The 22,081-nt window shown below is 42.1% G+C and overlaps 1 protein-coding gene across 1 annotated transcript in view; it reads left to right on the top strand.

Moving 5' to 3' along the window:
* The window catches only part of LOC139408380 (multiple epidermal growth factor-like domains protein 9), a 77,159-nt gene extending 63,105 nt beyond the window's left edge, over positions 1–14,054 (top strand). Inside the window, exons 4-6 of the mRNA XM_071152179.1 lie at positions 2,334–2,483; positions 12,566–12,829; positions 13,292–14,054. Of these exons, the coding sequence (XP_071008280.1) occupies positions 2,334–2,483; positions 12,566–12,829; positions 13,292–13,773 (896 nt within the window). The 3' untranslated portion in view covers positions 13,774–14,054. The remainder of the gene's footprint in view (positions 1–2,333; positions 2,484–12,565; positions 12,830–13,291) is intronic.
* Positions 14,055–22,081: the final 8,027 nt, after the last annotated feature.

Here is a 22,081-nt window from a genome sequence, read left to right as displayed (position 1 = left end):
TAGTTGAGATGCTTTCTTGCTTCTAGAAAATAATGTAATTTTACAGTTTTAAGTTTAATGGGGTCCTTAGAACTAAACAATAGATCAAATTTAGATTTGAGTTGTAGTGGAATGCCTGTGAGGGGAATATCAGGCCTATAGCAGGGCGGGCTTGTTTCAACAGCTCATCACTAAGTGATTATGTTAATTTGATTAGGTTCACTTATTAATTCACCGTCTCTTATGAAGGGGGGAAAGTATGCAAAAATCCAGTTTTTCCCAAGAAATTCGATTTCACCTTGAAAATGACTGTTACTTTGTGGGAAAATTCTTGTTACTTAGTACTGCCTATACTTGCCATATTCCGTAGGCTAGTTTATGTTCAGACTGTATGTAACATTATAGAAGTTCTCCTGTTGGGATCCTAATGAAAGCACTAGGGCTGTCCCCGTGTCTTTTCTTTCAACGACAATCGATTGGTCAAAATGAAAACGTATTTTTCCATATCCTACCTATTTTTACACATCCTAGGTGTTTTTAATAAAATCAACTATATGTAGGCTACTGAACTTTTCTGATGCTTTAATAACCACACTGTTTGATTAAATAATTAAGACCCACAAATTACTTGAGGAAACCAGAGATTAAGATCTTGAAGTTGCTGGTAATAGGCTACACCAGCCGTCAACAACCTTTTCCATTTGGATTGCCAATTTAGCTAAATATTTCTACCCTTCTGCATGCCAGTTATGATTTTCATATGCAACTTTTCACGGAACAGTTTCATTAAATGTATAATAATCTTTGTATCTCAATCATTTTCTATGGTTAATTTACATTATATCTAAATGAAAATTATACAAATCTAAACGTAACTTTTATTGCCATTGCCAACTATGTAAAAATAGCCTACATAAAGCCAACAAATAAAAACGTCCTGATAAAAATGAATATCCTATCAATCACATTGGCTACCCATGGCCTGTCTGCAATGAACTTGAAACATTGTGTCAACTAGGTGGCCAGAGACTGACATGAGCAAACTTGCAACATTGTATAAATGGGCCCTGAAGAGTTTCCTGCACCAGTGAGCTTTGGATAGACAACTGTAGGCTATTTATGCAAGGGATAAGAAGTAATCAGGTATTTTATGACGTTTCCACTGGATCAGAGCATTACATTTTGCCCTTTCATGCTGAGTGGTTTTAGAAAGGGAGAGAGCTGAAAATATGTTTTAAATACTTTGAGGAAGTATTGACATTCTCAATTGATTCTAAAAACAGACTTTGTTTACTTGCTCTTTGAGGTGAAGAAAACCTTTCTTTGAGAAGCTCCACAGTTTATTATTGGTGGTAAGTTAAGACAATCGCAAATACTATCAGACAACCCCAAATCAGCTCATGTATAGGCCTACATTTGCACGCAGGCCAGGTATACTAGTCCTACATCTATATGCGTAATCAGGTGTGAGTCCTTACTCAACATTGACAGGAGCATTTCAAACAAAAGACCATGAATACATTTATGACTTGTAAATGGAATGACATTTAAAAAAAACTTGAGTAGCATAGGTTGTGAGTTCTGCAAACATAATGTCCACTCTGACAATGACAACGGTAAACGACTGTAATAATAATAATAATATATTGAATGCATTAACAAATTATCGTATCCAAACATTGCAGATTAGAAATTATTGGAATTAACAGTAAATGTAGGCTACTACTGGTGATATATGCTATGGGGAATTGATAGACACAGCAAACCATGCACACAATTAAGTTATGAAACAATGAATACACAGGAAATGGCGGGAGAGAGCGCATTCTGGAGGGAGAAGTCCATTCTGCATCTGAGCCACACTGCCATTATTCTTGGACTGTGTCATCCCCGCAGCCTCCTCAATGGATTAGTCCACTGAGACAGGCTCAAACAGGTGTCTCTTGTGCTATGATATATTTACAACTGCACAATTTTTAAATGTATTATTATCATTTTTATTTTGAATTTTTTTTAAAGCCTCTTGACCAAACAATCGACCAGTTTACTAAATGGGGTCAGCCCTATAAAGCATACACAGTTTGAACACTGTTCCTCCCCCTATAGAGTCACTTCCTGGTCCTCTGAGCTTTGCAGTCACATGAACTCTTTTGCACTTCCAGTTACCCGGCTGAGTTTTTTTACAGCCCTCTGCCTGTCTTTTTCCAACTCAGTCAGAAACTCACTCTCCACTGCCCTGCGCACTAGCGCCACTTCCGCCCTTCTACCGTTGTGACTCTACCTCAGTCGCTCAACACTGTGACAGCACAGTCAACTGTTTACTTAACCCCTTGTCCCTCCTCTTTTTCTCTCAGGCATCTGCTTGAACTGCCAAGGGAACACCAAAGGACCCGGCTGTGAGGAATGCAAGTATAATTTCTACCGGAGGCCCAGCGCTGCCCTTACTGAAGTCTGCGTCCCCTGCCCCTGCTCCAGCGTCACCTCTTCTGGCAGCTGCCACCTTGGTGAGTCTCCGAATCTACTGCGCCACTGACCACCACCTCATTTAATAACTCTGCCAACTCTGGCTGGCTGTGTCTCTCCCCTTTGTGGGCAGGAAGCAGGGAGGCCAAAGCGGGAAGTGCTCCTACATTTGTTTTGGTTTACAAGACTGACTAACTGGCTTAATTATGTAATAGTAGCTGCCAAGAAGCAGCCATTATAATTTTCGACAGACATCTTGTACTAACAAACAGCAGAGTTTAGATCCTTTTGACTAGAGAAGGTTTAGGATTCAGTAAAGGACCAATGTTCTATCTCCCTCTTAGTCCATTTTCTGTTTCCTATTGAGATTTGTTAACAAACCACGTCTATGAGAACAATTTCAACATTTTCAATGTTTCATCATGTTCGCAAGTGTTGTAATAGCCCCGGTTGTAATAGCTTGTTGTCTGTCAGTGCAGTCAGTTGTTCCATGCCAGAGTGGTGTGTTTTTATCTCAGTGGAGATCTCTCTCTCACCTTCTCGCTCTCACCCACTCTCCCCTCCCTCTATCACCCCCCCTCTCAATTCAATTCAACAGGCTTTATTATTATTTTTAATAGATAATAAACAAAAGTGAAATAAACAATCAGAAATTAACAGTAAACATTACACTCACAAAAGTTTCAAAGGAATAGAGATGTTTCAAATGTCATATTATGGCTATGTACAGTGTTGTAACGATGTGTAAATAGTTAAAGTACAAAAGGGACAATAAATAAACATAAATATGGGTTGTATTTACAATGGGGTTTGTTCTTCACTGGTTGCCCTTTTCTTGAGGCAACAGGTCACAAATCTTGCTGCTGTGGTATTTCACCTAATAGATCTGGGAGTTTATCAAAATTGTGGGTCTGTGTAATCTGAGGGTAATAAGTGTTGCTAATATGGTCATACATTTCGCAGGAGGTTAGGAAGTACAGCTCAGTTTCCACCTCATTTTGTGAGCAATGTGAACATATCCTGTCTTCTGTTGAGAGCCAGGTCTGCCTTCGACGGCCTTTCTCAATAGCAAGGCTCACAGAGTCTCTAAATATAGTCAAAGCCTTCCTTAATTTTGGGTCAGTCACAGTGTTCAGGTATTCTGCCACTGTGTACTCTGTTTAGGGCCAAATAGCATTCCAGTTGGCTCAGTGTTTTTGGTTAATTCCAATGTGTTGCTGTCCTAGGGCTCTGTGGGGTCTGTTTGTGTTTGTGAACAGAGCCCCAGGACCAGATTGCTTAGGGGACTCTTCTCCAGGTTCATCTCTCTGTAGGTTATGGCTTTGTTATGGAAGGTTTGGGAATCGCTTCCTTTTAGGTGGATGTAAAATTGGAACTACTTTTTTCTGGATTTTGATAATTAGCGGGTATCGGCCTAATTCTGCTCTGCATGCATGATTTGATGTTTGACATTGTACATGGAGGATGTTGTTGCAGAATACTGCATGCAGTCTCAATTTGGTGTTTGTCATATTTGTGTTAATTCTTGGTTGGTGAGCGGACCCCAAACCTCACAACCATAAAGGTCAATGGGTTCTATAACTGATTCAAGTATTTTTAGCCAAATCCTAATTGGGATGTCAAATTTTATTTTCCTTTTGTTGACGTAGAAGGCCCTTCTTGCCTTGTCTCTCAGATCGTTCACAGCTTTGTGGAAGTTACCTGTGGTGCTGATGTTTAGGCCGAGGTATGTATAGTTTTTTGTATGCTCTAGGGCAACGGTGTCTAGATGGAATTTGTATTTGTGGTCCTGGAAACTGGACCTTTTTTTGGAACACCATTATTTTTGTCTTACTGAGATCTACTGTCAGGGCTCAGGTCTGGCAGAATCTGTTCAGAAGATCTAAGTGCTGCTGTAGGCCCTCCTTGGTTGCAGACCAAGCACCAGATCATCAGCAAACAGAAGACTTTTGACTTCAGATTCTAGTAGGTTGATGCCGGGTGCTGCATGCTGTTCTAGTGCCCTCGCCAATTCATTGATACACTATAAATACAAAAGTATGTGGACACCCCTTCAAATTAGTGGATTTGGCTATTTCAGCCACTCCGTTGCTGACAGGTGTATAAAATCTAGCACACAGCCATACAGTCTCCATAGACAAACATTGGCAGTAGAATGGCCATACTGAAGAGCTCAGTGACTTTCAACGTGGCACAGTCATAGGATGCCACCTTTCCAACAAGTCAGTTCATCAAATTTCTGCCCTGCTAGAGCTGTAACTGCTCAGCTACGAAGTGGTAGGCCACACAAGCTCACAGAACGGGACTGCCAAGTGCTGAAGCGCACACTCACTACGAAAATGCCCCTGGAAGCAACGTTAGGAGCTTCATGAAATGGGTTTCCAATGCCGAGCAGCCGCACACAAGCCTAAGATCACCATGCGCTATGCCAAGCAACGGCTGGAGTGGTGTAAAGCTCGCCGCCATTGGACTCGCCGCCATTGGACTCGCCTCCATTGGAGCAGTGGAAACGCATTCTCTGGAGTGATGAATTATGCTTCACCGTCTGGCAGTCCGACTGCCGAATCTGTGTTAGGCGGATGCCACGAGAACACTACCTCCCCGAATGCATAGTGTCAACTGTAAAGTTTGGTGGAAGAGGAATGAATAATGGTTTGGGCTATCCCCCTTAGTTCCAGTGAAGGGAAATCTTGACTGGCCTGCACAGAACCTTGACCTCCACATACTTTTGACATTTTCTCAGTACATTGTTTTCACTGAGGAAATGTACGAGTCTGTTGCTAATGATGATGTAGAGGATATTCCCAAGGTTGCTGTTGACTCATATCCCATGGTAGGTATTGGGGTCAAATTTGTCTTCACTTTTGTGGATTGGAATGATCAGTCCTTGGTTCCAGAACTGAGGATGATGTTTGTGTTTAAGTCTGTGTATATTTTATAATTTCTTCTCTCTCTCTCTCTCTCTCTCTCTCTCGCGCTCTCTCTCTCTCTCTCTCTCTCTCTCTCTCTCTCTCTCTCTCTCTCTCTCTCTCTCTCTCTCTCTCTCTCTCTCTCTCTCTCTCTCTCTCTCTCTCTCTCTCTCTCTCTCTCTCTCTCTCTCTCTCTCTCTCTCTCTCTCTCTCTCTCTCTCTCTCTCTCTCTGTGGGGGGGGGGGTTCCACGTTGCATAACATACTTGATATAAAGGCTCTTTAGAGGACACTGATCAGACCGGGTGTTTTCTGATCTGTTTTAAAAAAAAAGGCTTCTCTTTAAGACCTATTCTAGACTGATATTTAGCGAAGCAAAATTCTGTCTGGTGATCCCAGGCCATCTTCTCACCATAATCTACCACCTACCAATCAAATAGCCTTTCCCACCATAGCCTTTGGGGGTTTGTTTCATTTTATGAAGCCTTATAACGTTAGCCCCAATTAACCCGCAAGGTTTATTTAGCAATCCCTGATTTAAAGTAGTTTTCTCTAGAAGGAGATGGCACTCTATAGGGATCAATGCCCTGCAGAACAATTCTCTTACAAGCAGGCTTAAGTCATCTATCAAAGTGATACATGCATCCAATATACATCCTATCCTCCTTGAAATTACTCCTGATGCTTCCTTCTTGTGAAGGAGAGACTGCAAAAGCAGCCATTTCACAGTGATTAAGCGCTCTGTTTGGACTGCAGGGTAAGTAGGCAATTAGTGACCTTCACAAGGATAAAAAGTGGATTAAATAAACACAGGTTGTGCTCATAAGCAGGGGTGCAACTTTCACCAGGCCCCTCCATATTCTGAAATTGCATTTTTGTGCCCCCTACCAGTTTTATCATTGGAATGTGATACAAAATGAGGCTACTGTGTGCTTTAGGACCATGCGAACGCCTCTGGACGGTCAGATAGGCTGTTTTGGAGTGTTTATCCGAGAGGAAAAAAATACTATGTCCCCCCCACTTCTAAAACCAAAGTTGCGCCCCTGCTCATAAGGCCATTCATGGAATGACTTGAAAAGCATTTTCATTGGAGATTTAAATTTTCCATTGAGCAGGCTTTTTAGTGCAGGAGTTTGCCTAATCTGGGTTATGAGAGTTTGCATATGAACTCAGGATTAAAGGGATAGTTCACACATGATAAAATATTTAACAAATGTCATACCTTAAAATGAGTCTATGGGCAAGGAGAGACAGTTCCAATGTGTTACTTAGTCACTGCCCTGGAATGCTGTTCAGACTGTAGGCGTGCCATCTCTCAATGAATTCAAACCAAGTTATTACACAATCACTTTGAGGAATAGCAACTCTGCCAGGGATTGTGTCATTAAACAACTTGGTTTGAAGGTATTATGATGATTTTAGCCTACATTTTGGGGGGGGGAATTACAATGGTATATTTGAAGGCAAGGTGCAGTCAAAAACTTGATTTTGAAATAATACTGTGAAATTGTGGAAAGGATGATAATGCCCTTTTAGTGTAAGAGCTGTTTGAAAAGACCACCTGAAATTTAAGCCGGTTTTAGTGGGATGAAGTCTTGCCCTGCGTGGTGACATCACCAGGCTGTAAATTAGTTAATAGATCAATAAGAAAGAGAGTTCCAAACCTCTGCCAATAACAGCTAGTTTTCAGTTTTTCCTTCCCCAGTCAGACCACTCCCCCTCCCCAGTCTGACCACTCCCCCTCCCCAGTCTGACCACTCCCCCTCCCCAGTCAGACCACTCCCCCTCCCCAGTCAGACCACTCCCCCTCCCCAGTCAGACCACTCCCCCTCCCCAGTCAGACCACTCCCCCTCCCCAGTCAGACCACTCCCAGACAGTCCTAGCTAAATTCTTGCTTGAGAAATTGCTCTTGACTAAGAACCACATATTAAACATTTAATTAAAATGTATTTATTTTTTATTTTTTTAAAGTCACAGTAAGATACTTAATTGCTACCCAGAAATGATTTGACATTGAGATAAAAACGGCTGCATTGGACCTTTTTAAAAGTTATTGCATGTAACAGTATACCATCAAATTGTTTAATTACTTACCACCACCTTTAATGGCAATTGATTCACTCTTGTCCTTCATACTCTACCTATATAATGGCACAATATATTAGATGTACCTAGATTGTCCTTGATGTGGAAACGTCACAGCTGTTTTAGCACCGTTCAGTCTTCATTCAATCCTTTTAGTATCTATTGATGGATCCAACTCCCCGTCTGTCTGTCATTTAACTACACACACTACTACTACTACTACTACTACTACTACTACTACTACTACTATTCACTCACTCACACAGTGTTTAATGCACAGTAAGAATGATTGACAGCCAAACTGAAGGGACCACAGAGAAGGAGACTGGTTGCCCTGGCAACGCCAACAAGTGTTAAAATGCCTGTACCCCTGATAATGCACTGGGAGGCTGGGAGGGCTGTGAAAGCCCCTCTGGCTAAGTTGATGATGGGGATAAATGCTCCTGCAGTCCAATGCATACAAATGGAGGGTCAATCAGATACAGTGCGTCCTGGGGGGCTATTGTCAACTGAGCAACGCCTGGCTGCTGACTATGAAATAGGCTAGTATCTTCTTTAATAAAATGTTATGCTGTTTCAAATGAAACAAAATACCCTGCTCTTGTTAAAGCGTTTAGAATTAGTTTGGTTTGCTTGTTCCAGAGATTATTGCATCCATTCATCCAATACTTCACTGACTGTATACGACAGCAGCATACTGAATGGAATTCTGCGTGTTATGTTTGTTTATTTGAGTTAGTAAATCCAAGAAGGATAATGTAGCATTTTATTGCATTTTATCGCCTACCAATCATAAAATCTAATTATATGGCTATGCCGATATTGGATGGGTATTTCATGCCCCATTCACATTTTTACAACAAACTTATGCATAACTGCTTCTTCAGCACGTTTAGGAGCATGTCTTCTCCTGTTAAACTTACAACCTGGTCCCTAGATTTGGATGTGCAGTGGGGGCAACAGCTTGACCCCTTGAGCGTGTTTTGGGTGGAAGGTATCCTAGCTTTTAATAGCGTTGGTCCAGTAACTTAAAGGTCGCTGGTTCGAATCCCTCAGCCAACCGGGTGAAAAATATGTCTGTGCCCTTGAGCAAGGCAACCCTAATTGCTCTTTTAAGTCGCTCTGGATAAGAGCGTCTGCTAAATGACTAAAACATTTTTAAAAATAAAATAAATGTGCTTCGGCACGTCTCATCTCATTCTCCACTGACTCAGAAGATTGAAGTGTATGTGTTTGCTGTGGAGGAGAGAAGGATGAGAGGGGAGGGAGTTGAGATTCTTGTCATCCACTAAGCAGTGAAGGAAACTGGGGGGAGCCCCCTAGCTACCACATGCCTCCTCGCTCGTGTGTCCCAGATCTTGATTTCGTTTCACATGCTCTGTCTAGCATGGGTAGCATTGGTCATAGCGTCACTGGCCAAGACGCTGAGAGAATTGTAAGCGATAGACTAGGCTACAGTATAACACTATCAAGCAAACAGGCTTGGAGATGTATAATATAAGGGTTGTGTGGGTTGAGGTCTCTATCAGTCACCTCACAACACCCCGGACCCATGGAAATCCAAAGCCATTTTTAATATGATGTGATAGAAGGAAACTGCAACAAAAAAAAACATTTTTAGTTTATTCATATGCTGCTAAATGCTGAATTTCAATATACAATAAATACAGAACCTCATAGATTTCAGACCAATGCTAACTCTTGTAGTTTTGTGAGCGTTTGCCATCTAGGGAAGGATCCTTCCTCCATTAATTTGCTAACGGGTCAGAAATTGGGCCATCCTGTGTACACATGACCCAAATCTATGAATATGTCACTTTGAGGTTTTAATTAACTACTCGAAGGCCTTTGAATGTCTTTTGGGAAGAAGCCTCTACACTGGTACTCAGTTAATAATTAAACAATTCACTAGATAAATTATCAACATGGTACTGTACATACATGTAATGTACAATGGTTTGTCCTTGTTTTGAAAGGTAGACTCCGCATGCTGTGTTTCCTGTATATGTTTGTTAGTTCCTTGTCAGTGGTGCTGACAGATGAGTTTATTAAGGGGCCACGCGTCCAGCTGGCAGCCACCCTGCTGTTTCCGTCCACAACACAGGAGCAGACCAACAGTACAACGTCCTGTCATCCTGTAGTTTTCAGACCAGAGGTTCCCCTGCTTTGTTTCCCCCTCCAGGGCCACTCTATATCCCCAAAAAGTATTAACAACCAGTGTATATGAAACACTGAGTACGTTTACATGCACATTAATCATTTGATATCAAACTGATTATGGCAGTAGGCTGAGTATGGCATTAGTCATGTAAAAAACACCTTACTCTGCTTATCCTAATCGATGTAAGGTCAAAATCGAAGTAACACAATTTCCCCTCTGCTGTTCACTGGAAGCTGCACACCGAGATAAATAAGGTATGGTGGGACAAGGGGGCGTCAGAGGTTCCAGTTTTGCTTTAGTTATGGCCATGACCTTGTAGGCAATTTCTGCAGACAGAAACAAGTCTGTGTTTTGACCAACATGAATACAGCAGTTCTGTATGTTTAAAATGGGACTCCCCTGTGGCAAAGGTCAAATGAATTGCCCATGAAGGATTTATCACATTTGCAATGCAAATCATTTTACACTCTGGTTCACCAATACACTGAGGCTGGATGTTTATTAGGCGAAAGGTAAAAGGGCCCATGCTAAAAGAGGAAACCGTTTCTCTTTCTGTCATATGACACTTTTTCACTAGAGAATGTAGTGTCATTAGGCTCCCTACGCACCACACAGGTTTTAATTGTCTGGCATGTACCACACAGGTTTTTAATTGTCTGGCATGTACCACACAGGTTTTAATTGTCTGGCATGTACCACACAGGTTTTAATTGTCTGGCATGTACCACACAGGTTTTAATTGTCTGGCATGTACCACACAGGTTTCAAGGAGTGTCTGAGGAACCTGAATACTTCCAGCATGCGTCACTAACCTGTCATTGTGTGCATAAGCGTGTGTGTGAAATTAATTTTCAGCCTCTCTGCTGCCAACAGTAAATGCTTTTAAATGAGCCCCTCTAATATTTCACTAATTGTCACCGCCTTCTATTTCCCTGCTGTGACTGATGATGGTCATTATCCTCCTAGCCTGTTACTCTGCACATTACCTGTGAAATTGGTTTAGCTCAAAGTGTGTTCCTCCTGAGTGGCAATCATCTGAGGAGTCGAGGTTCTTTGATCTGCTTGGTTTACATTCTGTTGGCAGTCCATTGCAGAAGGCAAAGTGAGAGAAGGTACAGAGAGGGGTTCTAGTGCTTAGCTTTAGATTTATATGTCACCGTTCACCAAGCCTTTGCACCAGAGCAAATTTCACACCTTTTTGTTTATCTTCCTCACAATTGAACAATCATAAGGTAAAGTTAACTCAAATAGTAAAACAGTAGAAGAAATGGTGCTTTTGCATTCTTTAATTACCTCTCGTTGCCATAAGAGCAAGTGACTGATCGATGAATTGATATCTGACAATACATTTGAAGTCAGTACTCACTCTTACTGAAAGCTATTAAAATACAGTACCCCCAGTGGGCAGAAGTGTCTGGGAACGAGATTACTGTACGCACAGTCTCTCTGGCCACGACACATCCATTTTGAGCTTAGGGATTTAAAATTCAGGGCATAAAAAACAAAGACGATGCATTTTGAGGAAATCTTGTTATGGTTTGTTTTCACAGTTAGTTTGAACACGACTCGCCTCTGGCGGATAACAGCGACTTCTGTTAATCCTCTTTTCATTAGATTCGGAGTAAAGATGGCACAGAAACAAAGGCAAGAGTGGAACCAACCGCACAGATTGTGGAGCTCCGATGTAGAACAGAAATGTGTCAGTCATATGTAGGGGATTCAGTTTAATAGTACAGGACACGCTGCTCATGCAATTCCACCATTTAGGAGGTGCATGAATGAGAGAATGGACACAACACCTCTCTTTCTGATATTATTTGTTCTAGACTGTTTGGCCCTGTGTACTTCTGGTTGTAAAAATGCATCTGGTGATACTATTGTAGCCACAGAGGGACATTGGATGTTTCTGGTCAACTAGGTGTACAGTATGTGCAGAGGACAAATCACTATCTTAGTGTGACGGGATCTTGGTGTGACGGGATCTTGGTGTGACGGGATCTTGGTGTGACGGGATCTTGGTGTGACGGGATCTTGGTGTGACGGGATCTTGGTGTGACGGGATCTTAGTGTGACGGGATCTTGGTGTGACGGGATCTTGGTGTGACGGGATCTTGGTGTGACGGGATCTTGGTGTGACGGGATCTTGGTGTGACGGGATCTTGGTGTGACGGGATCTTGGTGTGACGGGATCTTGGTGTGACGGGATCTTAGTGTGACGGGATCTTGGTGTGACGGGATCTTGGTGTGACGGGATCTTGGTGTGACGGGATCTTGGTGTGACGGGATCTTGGTGTGACGGGATCTTGGTGTGACGGGATCTTGGTGTGACGGGATTGGCATTGAAAGCTAGTGTACTCAGCTTCTTGATGGTATCCTAGCATCTTTGTCAATAATATATGTAATTTAGCAGATGCTTTTATTCCAAAGTGACTTAGTCATGAGTGCATACATTTTACATATGGACAGTCCTGGGAACTGAACCCACTATCCTGGCTTTGCAAACGCCATGCTCTACCAACTGAGCAAGACCATGACGTACTGTGTGTTGACTTCTTATCCACAGAGAGAGTAAATGAAACCCGTCAATATAACTTTACCCTGCACATTCCTGAATGTTTCACATTTGAAGTTGTCTCTGGTGGAACTGTAATGTTACATCTCTGCCACTGTGCTTATGCATCCTGAGAAAAGTTGTTTTGTGCAGAGATTTGCCGTCCAAAAAATAAATAAAAGGACGTCGTAATATTAGCGTTTTGTTCTCACAAAAAAGCTCTTATTGTGGTGTGTAAAGCATAATTTCTATTTTTCCGTTTGAAGTGTTCAATTGTCTATCATACAAGCACAACCCATGCTACAGTCAAGTGTTCCAAAATGTTTATCCCATAGATTGCTACCACCACCTAGTGGTAGAAGCTCTTCTTGACTCCCCACACTGAACCTTGCTGTGATGTTTATATCTTCCTCCCAGACCCCAGAGGACAATCTGTGTGTGACCAGTGTAAGCCAGAGTACCAGGGGCCCCACTGTGACCAGTGCAGGGGCGGCTTCTACAATGCGGACAGCATCTGCCTTCCTTGCAACTGCAGCGGGAACGCCGACCCCGGGACCTCGCCCCGCATCTGCAACCCTGAGACGGGTCACTGCCTGAGCTGCGTCAACAACACGTCGGGGAAACACTGCGAGCGCTGCGCTGAAGGATACGTGGGTAGTGCCATCATCCACAGCTGCAAAGGTCAGAATCATTCAATAATAATCCTAATCTTAGTCAGTAGAACAATCTTTCATGTGGATGACAAGCGCTTCAAAGGAATGAACTTTGGTAGTGTTACATTTCATCTTGCTTACTGTCTGTGTTAAATTAACATTCTGACAATGTATCTCTAATTCAGTGTTATTTTGTCATCACGCTTGTAAGCGTAATATAATACTAGATTATAACAATGGCTTCATATGTACACTGTGAAAGTGTTGAATTTCACATGGACTTAAATATACATTAACAACGTTTCTATGACTGATATTCTCCTGTAATCACCATTGAATAATTCCACTGTAATATTAAAGATGTATAATAAAATCAACAAACAAAGCTGAGGATGCATAATAGTAAAACAATTAGCACTGACCTTTATCAAGAGACAAGACAGTGAAGTGTTCCTTGTGCTAAGCAGACACACTTGCCTCTCTTCCCCAGCTATAGTCACTCCCACCCCTGAGCAGAACACGACAACAACCACCACCACCACCCTGACCCTGCGCTCCACCCCCTCTAGTGGCCACACTATGACTTCCACCTCCAACGCCACCACCACTCAGCTGACCACCACAGCCTCCAGCACCACACCAGGTCTCCTCGCCAACACCACGGCCGCCATCTCCGAGGTCTCCTGGACCCAGTTCAATGTCATCGTCCTCGCGGTGATCATCGTGGCAGTGGTGGTGCTGATGGGCGTGGCGGGCGGTGTCTATACCTACCGCGAGTACCGCAACCGCAAGCTGAACGCTCCGTTCTGGACCATCGAACTTAAAGAGGATAACATCAGCATCAGTAGCTACCACGACAGCCTGCCTAACATGGGGGACGTGTCGGGCCTGCTGGAGGAAGAGGCCAGCATGGAGGTGGCGCCCAACGGCCAGCTGGCGCTTAGCAGCCCCATCAACATGTACAAGGCGTGATGATGGGCCATGGGCGGGGATGCTTCTTCTTCTTTGGTGTTTTAACGGCGGTGTGCAAGCTAATGTTTATTGGTGTTACCGCAGCCTTCTGGACTAGTGTGGTAAAGACTCATCCTCCGGGAAACTGTATTCTGTCCCATCTCTACCACACCCACCAACCCCACCCGTGGTGGTCACACCCACCATGGAACTCTGACTGGGGGAGGGATGTCTCTGACTGGGAGAGACAGAGAGGGGGGAGGAAGGTCTCTGACTGGGAGAGGCAGAGAGGGGGGAGGAAGGTCTCTGACTGGGAGAGGCAGAGAGGGGGGAGGAAGGTCTCTGACTGGGAGAGGCAGAGAGGGGGGAGGAAGGTCTCTGACTGGGAGAGGCAGAGAGTGGGGAGGAAGGTCTCTGACTGGGAGAGGCAGAGATGGGGGGAGGTTTATCATCCAGTCCTCAGGATTTTAATAATAAATTATCTGCTTGTTGCGGTTACTAAAATGAGGAGGAGCTGGAAGGATGGACTAACTACAGAATCAGAAATCAAGTGACTTCTGAGTCACCCAGACTGGGAGAAAACAACCTGAGTTTGAATGGTTCAGAAGGGCCTGGGAGTTTGAATGGTTCAGAAGGGCCTGGGAGTTTGAATGGTTCAGAAGGGCCTGGGAGTTTGAATGGTTCAGAAGGGCCTGGGAGTTTGAATGGTTCAGAAGGGCCTGGGAGTTTGAATGCCTCAGAAGGGCCTGGGAGTTTGAATGGTTCAGAAGGGCCTGGGAGTTTGAATGGTTCAGAAGGGCCTGGGAGTTTGAATGGTTCAGAAGGGCCTGGGAGTTTGAATGCTTCAGAAGGGCCTGGGAGTTTGAATGCTTCAGAAGGGCCTGGGAGTCTTTGTGCCATTCATGATTCAACCTTTGAGCCACAGGGAACCACATTGACCTAAGAAGAGAGTGAAGATGAGCATGTGGAGGTCCGTGAAGGCTGAGTGTCCAGCCAGGCCTATGAAACCAGTTAACTGAAGCCCACTCTGAAACGCTGCATCACACAATCAAAAACATACTGAATATTGACAGTATGTGCACCTCTTCAAATACACATCCTCAAACACTATGTTTGCACATAGAGTACTGCACACACATGCACAAGCACTAAATAAAACACACACACATGCAGACCTTGTACCATAATAAAACACATACACACAAAATAAAGAGAGCGTGTATTGTCCTGGTTGGTTTTAATGGAGGATAACTTGCTTCAAAATTGTTTATTTACATTGTATAATGAGAGAGAAAATGGACAAAGTTTTGCAACGATTATGATTCATACAACACTGCTGTGGGGCCATTTTGGTATGTTTTGACACTAAAATGAAACGATTGCAGGGTTCTGGTACACTGTTAAGTCTAGGGCATCTATTTCACTTGGACAAAACAAGAGGCTCCAATTTTTAAACAAGTGTTTTTGTTTATGTTATTTGATAATTTATTGCTTTCTGTTTTCCTCAATAAGCTTTCTGCTAATGTGTTGCACAGCCAGATTTTAGCCATGCAGATGCCAGAAGGCCCATTACAGAAAATGTATTGGTTTACGGCTGAAACTGAAGTTAAGGCAGGAGAAGTCATTTTCATGGTTTCTTATTTTATTCATAATAATAATAATAATGAACTGGATTTGTGTAGCAAGTGTTCAAATGGTTTTACTATTATCCACTACTTCCACCTGGATGATGACGCTCGAGTTCAGTAGGCATGAAACAGAAGAAAAAGACTGAAACGTGGAGACACTACCTAGACTTGTTTTCTGTTTCAAAACATTTTACCACCCGTGTTACCTACTGAACATGACCCAGCTGTCACAGTGGACAGATGAGGAAGTGCATCATACAAATTAAGAATCGGGGGATTATGTGGGCATGATTGTCTGAAGGCCTGACTGGGAATTTAGCCAGGACAGCAGGGTTTAACAACACCCATACTCTTGCTACTTTTTTGGAGCATAGCTAGTAATACTTATGGAAAAGGATGAAACCATTTAGCGGTGAATTCAAAAGCATGCGAAAATAGGGAGGGCAGAGCTCTTTCCCAATTATTTTGAATGCAACGCAAACTGGTTTGAATTCTGAGATTTGGGAGAACTATTGTCACCATACCAGGTTTCTTTGAAATTGTAATTACCTAACAATTCCCACGTGCACCGAGTGTACAAAACATTAGGAACACCTTCCTAATATTGAGTTGAACCCTCTTTAGCTCTCAGAACAGCCTCATTTATTTAGTGCATAGACTCTACAAGGTGTCCAAAGCGTTCCACAGGGATGCTGGCCCATGTTGACGCCAATGCTTTCCACAGTTATGTCAAGTTGGCTGGTAGTGGATCTCTGCTCTGAATAGCTCCATCTCATCCCACAGATGCTCAATTGGATTTAGATCTGGTGACTGGACAGGCCACTGTTTGTGGAACCATTCCTGGACAATCCTAGCCTTGTAGCATGGGTCATTTTCCTGCTGAAATAATCAATTCGCAGATGGATACACTGCTGCCCTGAAGGGATGCACTCAGTGTATATCAAATGTCTAGTTTCAGTTATCAATAATGGTTCTTACCTTCCTTCAAGCTGCTCAACGGATCTGAAGCTCTGAAACCCCTCCCCACCCCACCCCATTTCCCTGCAGTACATTTCTCCCCATCTTTCCACCTAGAGATCATGTGCTATTACTCCATCAGGTACTGTCCTGCTCATTGTAAATATGAACATGATGTACAGATTTGTTGTAAATAAGAAGCTACTATTGTAGATAGGAGGGTGAATTCTTTTCAGGACTGGGATTTTCTGGGCCTCTTCTCTGGGTTGTTTTGACATCCAGGCATATTAGGAGTATTCTCAACTCTGATCTCTTCCCATTGAAACGACATACCAACCTTAATTCTTCCATAGAAGCATAGGTGCTGAGATTTACCAGATGCCTTTTCTGTCCGATACACCTTGTACATACCACAGCTAATGTAACCTACCAAAATTAAACTCTGTTTTTGTTTAATTTTTGTGTCAGTGTTGTTAATTTATTATATAAATGGTTCAATATGCAGAAATTGCTCCGGCATTTCCTGTTTGATAAAATTCGAATTGTTTGCCAAATTTCAGTTTATGACAAAACAAGCAGTCATTGTGTACCATCTAAAGCACAGTGAAATTGTATTTTCAGTTTGAAGCTGGTGGACAAAACCTAAAGTAAAGATGCAAAAACCAAACTTAAGAACGGGAAGCATAGAAATAGAACACACACGTAGAACAGATCTACCACTTCTCACTTAATATGGAGTTGGTCCCCCCTTTGCTACTATAACAGCCTCCACTCTTCTGGGAAGGCTTTCCACTAGAATTTGAAGCATTGCTGCAGGGACTTGCTTCCATTCAGCCACGAACATTAGTGAGGTCGGGCACTGATGTTGGGCGATTAGGCCTGGCTCGCAGTCGGCGTTCCAATTCATCCCAAAAGTGTTCGATCGGGTTGAGGTCAGGGCTCTGTGCAGGCCAGTCAAGTTCTTCCACACAAACCATTTTTGTATGGACCTCGCTTTGTGCATGGGAGCATTGTCATTCTGAAACAGGAAAGGGCCTTCCCCAAACAGAATCGTCTAGAATGTCATTGTATGCTGTAGTGTTAAGATTTCCCTTCACTGGAATTAAGGGGCCCAAACCATGTAAAAACAGCCCCAGACATTATTCCTCCTACACCAAACTTTACAGTTGGCACTATGCATTCGGGCATGTAGCGTTCTCCTGTCATCCGCCATACCCAGATTTCGTCCTTTGGACTGCCAGATGGTAAAGCGTGATTCATCACTCCAGAGAACGCGTTTATACTATTCCAGAGTCCAATGGCGGCAAACTTTAAACCACTCCAGCCTACGCTTGGCATTGTGCATGGTGATCTTAAGCTTGTGTGTGGCTGCTTGGCCATGGAAACCCATTTCATGAAGCTCCTGACAAACAGTTATTGTGCTGACGTTGCTTCCAAAGACAGTTTGGAACTCGGTAGTGGGTGTTTCAACCGAGGACAGACACAATTTTACACTATGCACTTCAGCACTCAGCGACCCCGTTCTGTGAGCTTGTGTGGCCTACCACTTCGCGGCTGAGCTGTTGTTGCTCCTAGACGTTTCCAATTCACAATAACAGCACTTATAGTTAATCGGGGCAGCTCTAGCCGGGCAGAAATTTGATGAATTGACTTGTTGGAAAGGTGGCATCATATGACGGTGCCACGTTGAAAGTCACTGAGCTCTTCAGTAAGACCATTCTACTGCCAGTGTTTGTCTATGGAGATTGCATGGCTATGTGCTCGATCTTATACACCTGTCAGCAAAGGGTGTGGCAGCCACGGGACGATTTTGTTCTGGAGCGGATGGTCTGGGGGCCAGAACATAATTACAAATCATTTGTATACTGAAAATTGACCGCAAGAAGACCATCAGATATGTTTGACTAAAACATAATCATTTCAAACCTTCCTTACATTTGTATACAATCACGTGTCTCTGTTATGTGTGAGAATATTTGGACAGATTTCTTAAATTAAAATCCCTTTGAGCTGATTTCCTGGTGTTTTTAGTCTTATGTTCACACTGAAAATTCCACATGACTTTTTTTGCTCAGAAGACCTGGGGGAATTAATGTAATTTATTAAAAAATATTTGATCAACCAAATAAAAATCAACATACTGTATCTGTGTTTGTGCGCATCACTTGCATGTGTGCGAGATGAGTGAGCCGTTGCTCAAGGAGAGAGAGACAGTCGGACATTGCAGTAGCATGTAATTTAGCCTAGAAAATATAATAAAACAGACTAGACCGCACGCGCAGATTGATTTTGTCCCCCCACACCCGATGCGATCAGGACACGCAGGTTGAAATATCAAAATGAACTCTGAACTAATTGTATTAATTTGGGGACAGGTCGATAAGCAAACATTTATGGCCATTTAGCTAGCTAGCTTGATGTTGCTAGCTAATTTGTCCTGGGATATTAACATTGAGTTGTTATTTTACCAGAAATGTACAAGGTCCTCTAATCTGAAAATTAATCCACAGATAATATGGTAAACCGAGTTTCTAGTAATCTCTCCTACTTCAGACTTCTTCGTCTTTGGACTTTATATGGTGGTTGGCAACCAACTTTAAGCTGCATTACCACTACCGACTGGACTGGAGTCTGGACCTCAGTTCATCTTTCAATCACCCACGTGGGTATATGCTCCTAAAAACCAATGAGGAGACGGGAGAGGCGGGACTTGCAGCGTGTTAAGCATCACAAATAGAATAAAGTTCTATTTTAGCGCCTGGCTACGCAGACGTTCGCGAGCAGTGTAGGTGCAATGATTGAATAACATGTATGTGTGCATTTATTTTTTAATCCTTGAACGTGACGCGAGCGATGTGGTCAGCATGTAATAACTTGGTAGCCAATTCAAAACATACTGTATCTTGTACACTGTAGTTAACTGTTACGCTATTATTAGTGTGTATTCATGTTTTCGTCATGTCCCAAAAAAACTTTCCACCGACACGCACGAATAAGGCCATAAAGTTTAACTTATTCTGACGATTCATTTAAACAGTTATTTTTTAGGAAACTAAAAATGAACTTTGCCCATAGTATTAATAGTGATTTGAGTCATTCGCGGTGAATTGAATCATGTGAATCAAAATACCAATTAGGTGTGGATGCAAAGCAATGTAGTTTTGCATAGCAATGCACAACTCTAGATTTCTTACATACTCATATTATTATTATTGTGGGCTTGTAAAACAAGACCCCCACTTAAATCTTCTAAGTACTTATTATTATTATTTAGTATTCAACTCCTCTTAGACCGTTTAAGTTAGAAACGACATTCAAACTTTAAAACGTGTAGACTGGTCTGCATTGAATTGCTTGTACTTTTTTATATCTTATATACAGTGCATCTGAAAAGTTCAGACACAATCCTGTCTCAGAGCCGACGGACAATTCCTTCGACCTCATGGCTTGATTTTTGCTCTGACATGCGCTGTCAACTGTGGGATTTTATATAGACAGGTGTGTGCCTTTCCAAATCCTGTCCAATCAATTGAATTTACCACAGGTGGACTCCAAGTCCAACATCTCAAGGAGGATCAATGGAAACAGGATGCACCTGAGCTCAATTTGGAGTCTCATAGCAAAGGGTCTGAATAGTTATGTAAATACGTTTATTTTTGTTTTGTTTTTAAATACAAAAATGTCAACCTGTTTGCTTTGTCATTATGGGGTATTGCGTGTAGATTTAGAATTTGTATTTATTTAATCGATTTTAGAATAAGCCTGTAACGTTACAAAATGTGGAAAAAGTCAACAGGGCTGAATTCCGAAGGTACTGTATACAAACCCTAGAAAAATATTTCGCTACACTCGCAATAACATCTGTTAGCCATGTGACCAATACAATTTGATTTGATTTGAGATGACTGGTGGTGGCGCTGTTTTGAAGCCACTGCGCCAGCATTTTTGTACTCCACCACAATTTTTTTTTTAAAGCTATATAAATGCATTTATTTATGTCTACATTTGTTTTTGACCGCTGTGCCACTCGGGAGCCAAATTAATGGCATTCTACAGTATTTCAATTAAATATTTCAAAGGACACGATTACATGTATTAAAGTTTTGTACTTCCAAAAAATTATATTTTAAAGGAACATTTTTTTATTTTTATTTTAATGGTTTTTTTTCACATTTTATAATAAATAAAAAAAATTAAGGCTTCTAATGGAATATAGAGATCTGGTATATTCCATTAGAAGTCTTAATTTATTTTTATTATAAAATGTTTAAAAAATATATATATATATTTAAATGTTCCTTAAAATATACTTTTTTGGAAGTACTAATGTTAGTTTCCCCACGACAAAAAAACAAAACTTTAATACATGTAATCGTGTCCTTTGAAATATTTAATTGAAATACTGTAGAATGCCATTAATTTGGCTCCCGAGTGGCACAGCGGTCTAATGCATCACTACAGACCCTGGTTTGATTCCGGGCTGTATCACAACCAGCCGTGATCGGGCGTCCCCATAGGGCGGCGCACATTTGGCCGGGGTTGGCCGTCATTGTAAGTAAGAACTGACTTGCCTAGTTAAATAAAGGTTTAATAAAATAAATACAAATTCTTATGGAGGACTGAGTAGCAGTATGGTGGACGGTAGTTTAAATGCCTCGCATTGTCCAATAGATAACATATGCAATCTAGGATTTTTATACATCATAAATCCAACCCCTGTTTAGAGCTAGTAAAGGAACAAAAGAAGAACTACCATTATTTGGGCTGATTCAGTAGCTTCTGTCTGCAGGTTCTTGTGGATCTATGTGGCAGTAAAGGGTGGAGTGGGTCAAGGGCGAGCCAACCAGCAAAACTGTGAAGTGCGGAACTCTGCACGGTGGTCGACTGTCGAGACCTATGTGTGCCGGTGTATACGGAGTGACAGCTCATCTGTTTCCAACTATTATTTTAAAGATGTTTTATTGACCAGTTAGGTTATTATAACTGAGGAGAGTTTGTGCCAAAATAGCGGCTGGTCCATGATTCGTTCCCAAGCGGAAACAGGCAGATAATTTCTGAAATGCGGTAGTGTTAGCCACTAGATCAGATTTTGAATTTGAACATTTTACCATGGTTGTCATATTTGAGGTGATAGGTCATGTTTTCACTGTTCTCATCATATCCTCGTTTTCTGTCTTCTAGTGACCGCAGCAATGGTGTTGGGAACATATTTAAAACCAGACAAGGCTAACTGTCATGTTGGCTACCGCAACAAAGGTACAGGATTGGTGACTACAACGCTCTGAATCAAAAAGCATGTGTTTGATTCAGCTAAGATGACTCTGTCTCAACTCAAAACATTTCCAAATATCTTTCAACAGTGTGTGATATCATTTATTTTATTAATGTCATTATTCTGTGCTTTTGCTTGTAACGCAAACTGAAAACCATTAGAGCCCTGATTACCTAAGTGAATATTGGGAAGACAGCTGGAGCATCATCATAAGATCATTTCACATGTATTTAAAATAGGATGTAGTAACAATGTTGTAAAAGCGAACTGTTTACAGCTACCGTTTGCCAAATACTGCTTTCCCGCAGTTCAGTTACGCCGAGGCGCGTATCGTAGCTATTATAGCCAGGACGACAACAAACAGGCGCATACAAGCAACAGTACACTGACATTCATCAAAAATAAACAATCGTCAGTTTTAAAACTGCAACTATTTGGAATAAAACTAACAGTGAAATCCACTCCGACTTAA

The sequence above is a fragment of the Oncorhynchus clarkii genome, chromosome 5 (genome assembly GCF_045791955.1).
Source record: "Oncorhynchus clarkii lewisi isolate Uvic-CL-2024 chromosome 5, UVic_Ocla_1.0, whole genome shotgun sequence".
In the NCBI taxonomy this organism is placed as follows: Eukaryota; Metazoa; Chordata; class Actinopteri; order Salmoniformes; family Salmonidae; genus Oncorhynchus; species Oncorhynchus clarkii.
The sequence above is the reverse complement of the archived record's forward strand: the minus strand, read 5'-3'. Positions and strand labels throughout refer to the sequence as shown.